Source organism: Miniopterus natalensis, chromosome 18 (assembly GCF_054644295.1).
Source record: "Miniopterus natalensis isolate mMinNat1 chromosome 18, mMinNat1.hap1, whole genome shotgun sequence".
Classification (NCBI taxonomy): domain Eukaryota; kingdom Metazoa; phylum Chordata; class Mammalia; order Chiroptera; family Miniopteridae; genus Miniopterus; species Miniopterus natalensis.
This window is the reverse complement of record NC_142098.1, coordinates 40,838,927-40,851,990: the sequence shown is the minus strand read 5'-3', so window position 1 is coordinate 40,851,990 and position 13,064 is coordinate 40,838,927. Positions and strand designations below refer to the sequence as shown.

Sequence of the window (13,064 nt, the reverse complement as noted above, 5' to 3'; positions counted from 1 at the left end):
TGGGGTGCCCAGGGAGGGGGTGTGCCTGCTCCCAGCTGGTGAGGGGCTGCAGGAAGAGTCAGGTGGAGCGGAGGCCCAGGCCAGGGCTGCCATGGTCACCAGCAAGGTGGACGTGAGTGTTGAGTTGGGGAGCTGGGGTCTTGTCATCACTGCTTTTGAAACAGTCAGTTGCCAACATTTAACATTTGAGTAATTCACATAGTAAAATCTGGAGTTTGATTTCTCTAAAAAATAGGAAGCTGTGGCAGACAGTGTGAGCTCTTTAGTCCTGCAAGTAACAGTGGGCTGGAGCTGAGTGGGAGCCATCTTCTTCCAGGGTGGGGCATTCATTCATTCTTGGTCATAATCTACATGCCAGGCCGTCCTTCCTGTTGCCGATAAGGTAGTGAATGAAAAGGGGAAGATCTTGAACATCTTAGGAGGAGAGGCATGAGGCACCCAGCAGTAAAAATGAATGTATCTTAGGTGGTGATGCTATGGGGAAAAGGCAGGGGGAGGGAGGCATGTGTGTGTGTGTGTATGTGTGTGTGTGGTTGAAGAGGTTTGGGGAGTGTTTGGCAGGGAGAGGGAGGCGGGGGGAGGGAGGCGTGTGTGTGTGTGTGTGTGTGTGTGTGGTATTGAGGTTTGGGGAGTGTTTGGCGAAGGGAAGGACCAGAATGCATGGAAGAAGGGCAGTAAGATGAGGCTGAAGAGGTGTGTGGGGACCAAACCCTCGGGGCCTCAAATGCCAGTGGGGCTGAGGGCTATGGGGACCCGGAGGAGGGTTTTGAGCAAGGGGCGGGCTGGGGTATTGGGTGTTAGGAAGATCCCTCTGGACTGAACTGGAGGGCTGGAGGTCAGGAGGAAGCCTGGGTCAGGGCTCTGGGTAAGGAGAGGAGGGTTCAGAGAAAGAAACCAAAGAAAGTGGGGACCTCTCCTAGATTCCTCCTATGAAGCTAAAACGGGTGAGGGGCAGGTTCCTGAGTCCCCTGGTAGCCGGGTAGAGAAGGGACATTAGTTGACAAGGCCTGTTAAGAGGAGGCTGTTTATACACTGCAGCACGGCAGTGAGCAGGGCTCCCGAGCATGCCCTCTCCGGGGTGCGCCACAGCAGGGTCCATATGTTGTCCCCCCCCCCCCCCCCCAGTCCAGCCAGGCCCTGCTTGACAGTCCAGCAAGGATGGTCCATTTCATCCACCGGGATGGGGGAAGACCAAGGCCAGACAGGGTCCGCGACCCTTCGAGGGGTCTACTGCCCTTGGGGGGTGTCTGCAGAGTCCGTGCTCCCACGGGGCGCGGGGAAACCCGCTGCCTGGACACTTCCACCGGAGGGTGCAGGGTCAAATGACCTGTGTTTCCGCCTCGCCTTCCACCTTCTTCTTTTGCTTTTCCATCACCGCCTCCAGCTCCGACACCGTCTCTCGGTCCTGGAGGGCAGGGCGGAAATCAGGACGCGCGTCCGAGCCCGGGCGCCCTCCCCCGCGGGCCGGGCCGGGCCGGCTCACCTGCAGCAGCGCGCGCTGCACCGTCACCTGGCTGTACACGCGGGCCCCCTCCTCGGGGCTCACCGCCCGGAACTCCTCCTTCTGCAGCGAGAAGATCTGCGCGCCCGTCAGCACGCCCAGCGCGCCCACCGTCCTGAGCAGGGTGACGGGGCTCTGTCAGCCTGCCGGCCAATCAGGACTCAAGCCTCCCATGCCCAACCAATCACTTCACGCCCGGCCAGCCGTTTGTCCAATCAGGAGCGTGCTAGCCAAGCAGGGGCGGTGCGTGCATCCCCACCCACCAATCACAGTGTGCCGCGAGTGGGCGGGGCACCCCATTTTGAGGGAGGCGGGACTTCCCTGGAGCCTGGGAAAACGTGCCAATTGCAACCTGCCGCTCGTAGATAGACCCGGGCTTAGGACCCGTCCGGGGCCCCCGCGGGCCGCACGCCCCCTTTGGGCCAATCAGAAGGCTCCGCCTCCAGCGCGCAAGCCGCAGGCCCGCGGAGCCGCAGTCGCCACTCACCCCGAGCTGAAGCCCTTGGCCTGCAGCCAGGCGCGGACCTCCGAGGCGCTGGAGCGCGGGCTGAGCTGCGGCTCCGTGGCGCGGGGTCCCGGGGCTGTGCGGCTGGGCCCCGAGCGGCCCTGGGCCAGGCGCGCCTGCAGCTCCTCGTTGACGCTGAGCATCTGGCAGAATTTCTCTGCGTGCGGAACCGAGAGGGGGGCGCACTCAGGGAGAGGGGCCCTCGAGATGGGCCAGTCTGCTCTTCCTGAGCCGCGGTTCCCCGGCCCGGAAGGCGAGGACAGGGGCCGCTCCCCCGAAGTGGTACCCCCGCCGCTCACCCTTCTCGCCGGGGTCCAAGCTGTTGAGACTGTCGCAGCTGTCCCAGTGGGGCCGAGCAGGGGCGGGGGCCACGGCTGGGGCCGGGGCCGGGGCCGGTGGGGGGGGCGGAGTGCTGTTGTCCTAACGGGGACCAAGAGGAGAGCACCTGGGATCAGAGGACTCCGAGTCCCGGCCCCTCCTTATGGAGAGAAATTTCTGAACCCCAAGCACCTCCTCCGCCAGTACCCTTGACTAGACACACCCCTCGTTCCCCGCACCCCAGAGCCTCTTCCCTTAAGACCCGGGGGCTCACCAGAATGCGGGCAGGGCTTTGGCTGCGGCTCCCCTGGGGCCCCGCGTGGGGTGTCAGGATATTATAGGGCACGTATCCCTCCTGCCCGCGCTGGTCCCGAACCTTCCACCACTTACGCTTGTCATCCAGGACCTGGGGGAGGTAAGAAGGGAGGTTCAGCGCTTGTGTCTGCAGTTAGGGTTGGGTCCACTGCAGCAGCTCAGCACCCCCCCCCCCAAACCCCTCTAACCTCCAACACGTCCCGATGCTTGACGGATAGCTCGCTGCTGTTTCGGGCCAGGAAGTCGTAATTGCACAGGACCCACTTCCCCGCCGGCTGCGGCTCTGGCTGGGGCTCAGCTTCTGACTCCGCATCTTGGTGACTGAGGAGAAGGGGGAGGGTTGGGGGTAGGAGGCAGCCAGCTCCACTGCTCTGGGCTGCAGGGTGTTGGTGTGATTTGGGGTTAGAGCCAAGCAGGGGCCGAGGCAGGGGGCCAAGTTAGTACTGTTAGTAGGGACTTAACATTGGAAAAACAGCTGGTGTATATTTGGCTTCTTATGTGCCTAGGAACGTGGGGTATGGGTGCCAGATCACCTCAGCTCTATAGATGAGAGCATTCGGGCTAAGAAAGGTACAATGTCCCAGGTCACACAGCTGGCAACAGCTGCGATTTATTGAGCATCTACTAAGTACTGGGCTTATGATAATGATAACTCACAGTCATAATAAAAACAATAGTGCCTGGCCGGGTGTGGCTCAGCGGCTGAGCGTCGACCTAGGATCCAGGTGATCAGGGTTTGGTCAGGGCACAAGCCCGGGTTGCAGGCTCGATCCCCAGTCAGGGGCGTGCAGGAGGCAGCCGATCAATGACTCTCTCATCATTGATGTTTCTATCTCTCTCTCCCTCTCCCTTCCTCTCTCTGAAATCAATAAAGATATATTTTTTGAAAAACACAAAAAAAGTATATGGCTGATGTGGGATAGTGGTTAGAGCACTGGCCTGTGCACCGGAGGGTAGCGAGTTTGATTCCCGGTCAAGGGCATGTACCTGGGTTGCAGGTCTGATCCCTACCCCCAGTCGGGGTGCCAGTGGGAGGCAACCAATTGATGTGTCTCTCTCACACCAATATTTCTCTCTCCTCTCCTCTCTTCCCTCCACCCTCCCTTCTACTCTCTAAAAATCAATGGAAAAAATATCCCCACTCCTTGGGTGATTATTATTATTATTTCCATTTTACAGGTGGGGAAGTGGAGGAACAGTGACGAGAGGTGACCACTGATGTAAAGGCTTCAGAGCAAGAAGGGCCACAGCCGGCCTGGAACCCAGGCAGGCTGGCCCCAGAGTCATGTCCTGAGCAGTTCTGCCCTCCTGTGCGTGCGGCTAGATGTGAACCTGGGCTCTGCCGCGGCCTAGAGCTCCTAACTGACAACCTGCACAACCTCATGGATGTCTCACTCTTCCAGGAAGGGATTACTATTCCCATTTTCCCCTTCAAACAACTGGAGGCACAGGGAAGGTAAGTTAAAAGCCGGGGCTGTCAGAAGCACAGGGGTGGGGGCAGGTTCCATGAGACCAGGCAGCTGGGGGAAAAGGAGTGGGATTTGGGCTCTGAGCTCCCCCCAGTAAGAAGGACCTCAGCCCTGATCAGACCTACCTGTGCAAGGGAGGGGGGATCTTCAGGGCCACGGCGCCCCCTGTGTGGGGCAGGCAGCTCCCAGCACGCTGTCCCTGCTGAGACCCTCTGCCCGGGCCCTTACCCAGACCCCCCCTTCTGTTCCTCCAGCCTTGCTGCTTGGTGTCCTGTCATCCTACTCAGCTTCCCTCCCATTTGCCCCCAACTTGCCCAGGGACCCTAGAATCCTGGCCCCTCTCCCCCCTTCTTCCCCCAGGCCCCAAGAGTCTGAATCCCCCATTACTTGTTGGAATCATGAAATTGAACCCCCAGTTCTTTCCTCCCTCAGAGACCCAGGAGTCCAGGTCTTAGGCTTTAATTTCGTCTCCCTTTTAACCCTTAAAGGCTCCCAGACTGACACCCAGCAGGGTCTGAGACAATTGCTGCAAAGCCTTGGGAAAGCAAGGGCCCAGCCTCCTGGCCTTTACCTCTGTCAGGAGCCCAGAGAGACTACCGCTTCCTGACTTTCCCAAAAACCTGCCCCTCAGCCCTTGCAGTCCCGAGCCTGCATCTCTGGATCTCCAAGGTCTCAGACTTGAGCTCTTTCTTAAAACTCAAATGTTTACTCCCAGCCTCTTCCCTCCAACACCCAGGGCTCTGTCCCAGTAGGGACCTAAGCATGGAGCTTCCCAGATCCTGGGAAACCTAAGTGCCTTCTCCCAGCCTTTTGGGGACTCAGGGTCCAACTCTCAAGACTTTACCCACACTCAGCCCCCTCCTCCCTCAGACCCTGGATCTGGGCCTCCAGCCCCCTCCTCCCTCAGACCCTGGAATCTGGGCCTCCAGCCCCCTCTTCCCTCAGACCCTGGAAACTGGGCCTCCAGCCCCCTCCTCCCTCAGACCCTGGTATCTGGGCGTCCAGCCCCCTCCTCCCTCAGACCCTGGCATCTGGGTCTGCATCTCCCTCCTCCCTCAGACCCAGAAGTCTGGGCCCCGCCCCCCGCTCCTCCCTCCCTGCTCCTCCCCCCTCTCCCAGCCCCGGCCCCACCACCTGGTCACCACCTCACCCACCTGGGAAGAGCCGGGAAGACAGAAGGAAAAAGACAGAAAAAAAGGAGGCGGAGTCAGCGCCGGGAGCCCCCAGGACGCGCCCGTCCTGGACCCCACCTGCCCCGCCCTAAGGCTGAGACTCACCCATTGACAGCGATCTGGGGGGCGCTTTGCTGCAGGAGATAGAAGGCAGCAAGTCAGGGCGGGGGGCGGCCTCTTCCCAGACTGCCCAGTCCTGGCCCTGCTGTGTCACCTGGGGGAACCTGCTGCCCCCTCCAAACCTCAGTCTCACCTGCCTGCGCCGCCGCTCGTGCTGTAGCTGTTTTTCTACTGGGTCCTCCCAGGGGCGGCCCTGCGGGTCTGTGGCCGGCGGCTCCCAGCCGCTGTAGAACTCGGGGATGTATGGGGGTCCCTCCTCCGGGGGCAACTCCAGCCTGCAGCCAAAGACGGGCGAGGGCTCAGGGACTCTGGCCCGCCCCAACTTAGTCCTGTCACTAACCTCACTTTTCCCACCCCCGTCCCTAAACCGCGCTCTAACCCAGCTATTCTACCCTCGCCTCCCTATAAGCCCCGCCCCCACATCAATTATATTTCTAAATACACCGATTCCAACTAATGCTCCCACCAGCTTCTGAATCCAAACTGGTTTCTAGCTACACACATTTCTGCTACCCCACGAGGCTCTCTCCCTCCAAGAGTACAGACTGCGCCCCCTTTCCGACCCACGGACCAAACCTTTCCTAACCCCCGCCCCTTCTATATAGCCCCGCCAGAGGCCCCGCCCCATTCCCCTAAGCCCCGCCTCTCGTTCCTGTTCGGTTGTCTGATGTAGTCTTAAATCTCTCCTTCGCATAAATTTCTGGCCTTTCTGCCAGTCAGATGCTGGCATTTGTCCTAGGTCCCACCCTTTCTTCATTGGCCGCACCCTCCTGTCTAAGCCCCGCCTTAACCCTGCCTTCCCAGTCTCACCTTTCCAATCAGCACATCCCCTGCCTCACAGCCCCGCCCCTCAACCACCACGCCCCGCCCCTCGACAACCACGCCCCTCACCCCGGGCGGGTCCACGAGTCCCCCAGCGAGGTCCAGAGCTCATTTTCACTGGAGGTGACATTGTCCCGCAGCAGCGCCACGGCCTCGGACGTCAGGTGCGGCCGCCGCACGCCGCTCGCAAACTTGGGTCCGCCCGACATGTCCACAATCTGCCGGGGGGGGCAGGAAGGGGCACGCCATCAGACCCTCTACCAGAGGAACCCCGATTCCGCCTGCCGCAGGGGGCGCGAGGGCCGAGGCGGGCGGTCTCACCACGTGCAGAGGGCCGAACAGGAAGTGCAGCAGCTCCGCGGAGGAGGGGTTGGCGATGTTGCCGCGCAGCCGCGCCTGCGGGTTGGGGGAGGGGCGGGCATTAGCGCGTGGGCCGGGCAGGCTCGCCGTCCCCGCGCCCGTGCTCCGCGCGGACGCGTCCTCACCAGCAGGCTGAAGGCGTACTTGATTTTCTGAAGCACGTCGGTGTACTCGGCCTCGCTGGGCGGCTTGGCCCGCAGCGCCAGGAGGCCCTCTGTGGGCAGGGGGGCAGGCGAGGGGAGGGGGGACACAGAGGAAACGTCAGAGAGAGGGAGAGCCCCCAGAGATCGGGATGGGGAGTCAAGCTGGCAGGGGTGCGAGGGGAGACCCCAGGGACAGGGAGGCTGTTTGGGAGTGCCCAGGGGAGGCGGGTGCTCGGGTTCCCACCAGGGGGCGCCCCTCACCCCCGGCCTCCCGGCGCCGGGTCCTGCGGCCACGCTCCCGGTGCTCCAGCACCCGGGCCGCCTCCGCAGACTTCTGCAGCTTCGACACGAAGCTCTCCACGTCGTCGAACACGTGGTTCAGTATGTCCTGGGGGACAGAGCAGGGGGACGAGTGAGACCCCCGAGTCCCGGACTCTCATCACTCGGGTCGAAGCCCCGCAGCCAGGAGCGCTCAGACACCCCCGGCCCAGGCCACACCTTCTGACGCTGGCCCTGCCCCCGTGCGGGCCCCGCGGGTCCCACTCGCAGGCGTCCGACTACGCCTGGGGACCTGGCCCCACCTCCGGACGGAGGGCTCACCCCCAGCGGCCCCGCCCCCAGCCTAGCCCCGCCCCCGGACGGCTGGCCCCGCCCACTCACCACGTCCCGCTCCGCTTGCAGACCGGCCAGGTCCGGGCCGCGGGGGCCCAGGTCCGGCGAGGCCGGGTCCGCGCCCCCGGGGGTCTCCGCCCGGCCCGGCCTCCGCGCCGCTTCCGCCTCCGGGATGGGCTCCGCCTGGGGTCGCCCGCGGCTCGCGGCCGACTCTGCGGCGCGGATGGCGGCGCGGACCGACGGGCGGCGCTGCAGGGGCGGGGTCTCGGCGGCGGGCGAGGGGCGGCGCTGCAGCTCCTCCTGCGTGGCCCTGCGGGGCAAGAAGGGGAACCGGAAGCTGGGTCCCCCCGAGGAGTCCGGAGAGTGGAAAAATTCGGGGCTTAATACAGACACTGGCCCAAATGGGTCAAACCTAGGCCCAAAGTGGTGGAGAGAAATCCAAGGCATTAGGGGCGGGGGAAGCAGCTCTCCAGAGGAAACCAGGCCAGGGAGGAGACAGCAAGGACCAGAACCAGGGAAAGCAGGGGCCCGGAGGCGGGCGCACTTGTCTGGGAGGTACACGCAGCACTCGAAGAGGCCTTGACTCCCTTCGAAGATCGTTCTGCTCGAGGCTAGCGGAAACAGCCCAGTTCTCGGGTGGGGAGACTGAGGCCCAGGAGACCCACCGTCCCCTTTTCTCCGCGGCTTCCAGCCCAGCCCCCTTACCTGAGCGCCGCCGCCCTTCGATCCCCTTGGCCAGAGCGGTAGTTGTGCAGAGCCCCCTGGATGTCCTCCTGGATCAGCTCCGCCTGCCAATCACGCCGTCAGGCCACGCCCCTCCCCCACCGCCCGCCCCGGGACGCGCGCGGCATGGATGCCTTGGCCGGGTCCCAGACCACGTCCAGTCATCGTTCACGCATGTGGACCCACGCAGATCCACGCCCTAGACTCACACCTTCGCCCTGAATCTGTCCCCGACCTAGGCGACGCCCCCACCCACGGCGCCCCGGTCCAGGTGGCTCCCACCCCTCGGTCACACTCACCCCCCCACCCCAGTTCTGCCCCCTCTCCCACATTCCGTCCGAGTCCAACCCGCCCTTTCCAGGCCGCGTCCCCTTCGCCGACCCTGACCCCGCCTTTGCCCCAGGCCCCGCCCTTTCCCGCTCCGCGGGGGATGCGCGGGGTCCCAGCCCCTCCGTCCCGGTGCCCGCGACCCCCCAGCTCACCCCGAGACGCAGGCCCTGGAAGAAGTGCACGTCGGGCTGCGCGCGCTCGGGCTCCTGGCACACGAGCAGCAGCAGCGAGCGGCCCCGGCCGGGCGGCACCACCGCGTCGCAGCGCACTATGGCGCCCAGCGGGTAGGACTCCAGCTCCTCCTGCGGCGGGACGGCGGGTAAACTGAGGCTCGGGACCGATGACACTGCTGCATGGGGACTGCAGTGCCAGCAGGTGCGGGCGCTGCGCAGGGCGGCTCGGCGGAAACAGCTGAGGCTAATAAGGCTCAGAGAGGGGGCGGGCCCCTCCAAAGTTCCCCGAGACACGACGCAGGGAAGCCAACATTTAGGCTAAGACCCCCCACGTCGCTGGGGCCGAGCTCTCCGTGCCCCGCTGCTCAGTCCCGCCGCGTCTTCCACCCACGTGGCCCCTGGTACCTTGGAGACGTGGTCGAGCAGCGTGACGTGGTCGGGAGACACGCGCAGCAGCATCTCCTGGGCCCAGACGCGGCCCTGGCTGTCCATGACGGCCAGCTTCCGAGAGGCGTCCTCCACGGTGTGCACGCCGTCCTCCTCGCCCAGGCAGAACGTCACCAGGTGCTGGCACGGGCCACGGAGAAAGCGGTGAGTCCCAGGATGTCCCCGGAATCAGCCTTCTGGCTTGTGACTAACCACACCTCCTCCAGGAAGCCTTCCCTGATCGCTCGCTCCAGCTACGGGCGCCTCCACGCAGCGCCTTTGTTTCTCTTTCACCAGAGTGACTAGCCCCGGGGTCTGTCTTCCCACCCAGACGGTAGGCTCCCCGGAGGCAGGGGATGGTCTGGATTATATCTGGTCCCTCCAAAGCACCTCTACCTGCATCAGAGCAGCTGGCCCCCTCTGTTGGACCTCTGCACCTTGTCCAGCCCCTACTCATGCAGGATTGCATCTGATTTGGGGCTGTGGCCAGGCCGGTCAGCTCAAGGGCTGGTCCAGAGGAAAAGTTGGCAGGTTCAAGTGGCACTGAGCTCCCTCCCTGACACCCGTGTCTGAGGCAAGGCCGAGGAAGCCCAGTTTGTAGAGGAGCAAACTGAGTTGCCCAGGTTCTTTCTGCCAGTCTCCCTTTGTCCCAGAAGACTCCCTGTGGCAACGCAGACCCCAGACTTACGTTGACTGGATACTGGGAGACGTCGGCCATCACCACAGTGGAGTAGCGCTTCCTCTGCTCTGTGGGGGAGGAGGAAGGTGGATCCGGAGGCCTGGGTCCTTGGTTCCCTCCTCCCTCAGACCCAGGAGTCCAGGCCCCAGCCCCTCCTCCCTCAGATGCAGGGGATCCTGCTCCAGCCCCTCCTCCCTCAGACCCAGGAGTCCAGGTCCTCAGTCCCCTCCTCCCTCAGACCCAGGAGTCCAGGTCCTCAGTCCCCTCCTCCCTCAGACCCAGGAGTCCAGGTCCTCAGTTCCTTCCTCCCTCTGGGGTTTCCTGGCCCATAAACTCACCATAAATGGACTTGGCACTCGGTTTGGGGGCAGCTTCCGGGCTGGTGAAAGAAAAGAGGGGTGAGAGGGACAGTGGGAACTGGGGACAGATCATGGGCATTTCAAAAGCCAAGAAGAGCAGCGACTTCATTGAGAGGGCACTGGGGAGCCATGGAAGGATCTGAGCAGAGCAGGAGAGGGCAGAGCTGGACTTTAGTAAGACAGGTGAGGTGACGGTACTGGGCAGTGCTGCGGAGTGTGGTCTCTACTGTCACACAGACCTGGGTTCAAATCCCGTCAGCTACTGTCTTGCCTTATGACCCAGGGTAGGAGACTTCATCTCTCCTGCCTCAGTTTCCCTCTCTGTAAGATAGCAGTTAGCTTCCCTATAGCTTCCATCTGGTAGAGCTGCTGCGTGAATTCAGTGAGATGAGGGAGTTGAAGTACCTGCAGCCTCAATAACTGTTATTGTCATTATTATAATGCTCAGGGCTTAGCACACTGTAGGTGCTTAATAAATGGGAATTTTTACAATAGAATTAGTGTTTGGAGCAGATGGAGAGTTACCTTCTTCCCCTCCCACCCCCATGGGCCAGGCTCTACCCAGCCAAGTCCTTCTCTGTCTCCTGCCTTCAACCTCTTCTTCAAGGTCACCTTTCCAAGAAGAATCCCCGAGTCCCCATTTCCACAGGAACTCCAGAGGCTCGGAGCCCAGGTGGGGTGAGGGATGAGGGATGAGAAACGCTTTCAGTCAAACCTGTGCTCCTCATCCTGCTCCTGTCAGTCAGATCCACCTACAATTTGATTACCCCTTGGCTGGGGAACTCACTACCTCACAGGCGGCTATTCCCACGTAGCTGCCTTTGTCCTCCGTGTTCATGCCAAGGCTGAGCCTTCACTACAGACACCCAGACTCTTCACAGAGGGCTAAAACCCATAAAAATGTTGCTGCATGAGAATAAAAAAAGCTGTCCCTGTTTCGCAGACAAGGGACTGAGGCTCAAAGAGGCTACGCTCCTTGGCCAGGGCCACACCACTGCTGAGTGTTAGCGTCTGGATTAGAACCCAGGTCTGTCTGCTTGGAGTGGAGCTAAACTACCTGCTGGGCTGGGAGGGAGGCAGCCCAAGCCCAGGCTTCCTTCTGAGTGTCCAGACCTAGGCTCCCGTGAATGTCCTGCCGGTGTGTGTGTGTGCGTGTGTGTGTGTGTGTGTGTGTGTGCCGGGGTTGGGGGCCAGGTGGGCAGGGGGCACTTACCTGGTGGTGGTGCTCATGATGCCGAGAGTGGGCAGCTCTTGCCACCAGGAGGTGCCCTGGGAGCCAGCAAAGAGGTGAGGGCCTGCCCTGTACTTCGGGACCTATGATTCCTGGCCCAGCCCCTCCTCCCTAAACCCAGGAGTCCAGGTCCCAGCCCCTCCTTCCTCAGACCCAGGGATCCAGGCCCCCAGCCCCTCCTCCTTAAACCCAGGAGTCCAGGCCCCCAGCCCCTCCTCCTTAAACCCAGGAGCCCAGGCCCCCAGCCCCTCCTCCTTAAACCCAGGAGCCCAGGCCCCCAGCCCCTCCTCCTTAAACCCAGGAGTCCAGGCCCCCAGCCCCTCCTCCCTAAACCCAGGAGCCCAGGCCCCAGCCCCTCCTCTTTCATACCTAGTACATGGTCCCTCAAATCCTTCAGAAATCCATGCATTCAATTCCCTAATCTCCGTGTACCCCACTTGCCTCCTCTACCCAGAGTCCCAGCCTGACCCTCTCAGGGCCCTGTCCTGGCTCTGGCTCCGAGGCTCTCATCCCTGAGAACCAGAGGGTTTGACCCCAGGTCTCCTCAGAGAAACTCTCAGCCACTTCCTAGTCCCTGTGACCCCATATTTTCCTTCTAGCTATGGGGACCCGGCTTTCAGCCCTTGCCTCCTTAAGACTCAAGACATCAGGTCCCCCAGCCCCTCCTGGGCCCCCTCCTCACCTGCCCCGTCCAGCGTCAGGCCCCGTCAGAGGAGAGGCCCGCTCTGCTCTCCTGTCCAGACCCAGGGCCCCTCCCTCCGGCTCCCTCCGGGGCCGCCCCGCCTCCGCATACCTGAGCACTCACCTGGCACTGCCCGCTCGAGTGGCCCCTGGGCGGGGCTGGCTTCGAGACCCAGGGCGGGGCTGGAACAGCCTCAGGAAACTTGTCTCCTCATAACAACAATAGAGCAATCACAAGTGTCCTGCGACACCACCACTCGTTAACGTCTCAAATACTCCCTTTAATTCTCAGTAGAACCCTTTGAGGTAAGCGGGCACCATTATCTTAGTTGTATAAAAGCACCTGCAGGGTGTTCAGGGACATTAACCTCATCTCCCTCCCCCCCCATCACTCTGTTCCAGCACCCCCGCCTCCCTGCTGCTCCTCCAGCGCCCAGACCCCATCCTGCCTCAGGGCCTTTGCACTTGCTGTTCTTGCTTCCTGGAATACTGTTCCCTTGGCTCGCCTCACCTCCTTCAGGTCCTGCTAGAATGCCACCTTCTCAGAGAGGCCCCCTGGACAGCCTGTTTAAAATCACAGCACCTCACCCTGGCCGGGTAGCTCAGTTGGTTAGAAGGTTGCAGGTTCGAACCCTGGTGGGGCACATGCAGGAAAAACCAATGATGCGTAAATAAGGGGAACAAAAAATAGATGTTTCTCTCTCCCTCCCTCCCTCTCTCACTCTCTCTCTTTCTCTCCCTCTGTCTCTAAAATCAATCAATAAAATAAAATACTAAAACCATAGCACCTCTTACCCTCCCCTCCTTCGCCATCTCTTCCTTGCTCCGTACTTAATTTTTCTTCGAGCGTTTATCACCTTCTAACATTCTATTACCTGTTTGTTTCGTTTATTAACGTCTCGGCCGTTGGCATGTGAGCTTCATGGGGGCAAAGGCTTTTGTACATTCCATCCCCCACTCACTGGGGTCCGGCATGGAGATTGGGGTCCAGCGCGGAGCAAGTAAGACATTGAATTGGGGAGCTTTTTGCATTTGGTGCTTTCATTGCCTTATTATTTCATTGTTTCTTTGAACACACGTTGGCCCCGCAGCCTCCACTGATGAGACGGCAAATGGGGGACACAC

At 61.6% G+C, this 13,064-nt stretch overlaps 1 protein-coding gene across 1 annotated transcript; it reads right to left on the bottom strand.

Annotated features, from left to right (window-relative positions):
- Positions 1-620: 620 nt before the first annotated feature.
- On the bottom strand, positions 621-11,257 carry EPS8L1 (EPS8 signaling adaptor L1). The gene is made up of 19 exons (XM_087826911.1): positions 11,241-11,257; positions 10,007-10,047; positions 9,678-9,736; positions 8,969-9,130; positions 8,543-8,692; positions 8,043-8,125; positions 7,386-7,647; positions 6,987-7,113; positions 6,708-6,796; positions 6,544-6,618; positions 6,292-6,440; positions 5,534-5,675; positions 5,386-5,414; positions 2,828-2,960; positions 2,599-2,730; positions 2,306-2,426; positions 1,989-2,163; positions 1,484-1,616; positions 621-1,405 (listed from the first exon to the last, which is right to left on the bottom strand). Exons 1-19 carry the CDS (start codon positions 11,255-11,257, stop codon positions 1,319-1,321), a joined length of 2,166 nt encoding a protein of 721 aa, XP_087683037.1. The 3' UTR covers positions 621-1,318.
- Positions 11,258-13,064: the final 1,807 nt, after the last annotated feature.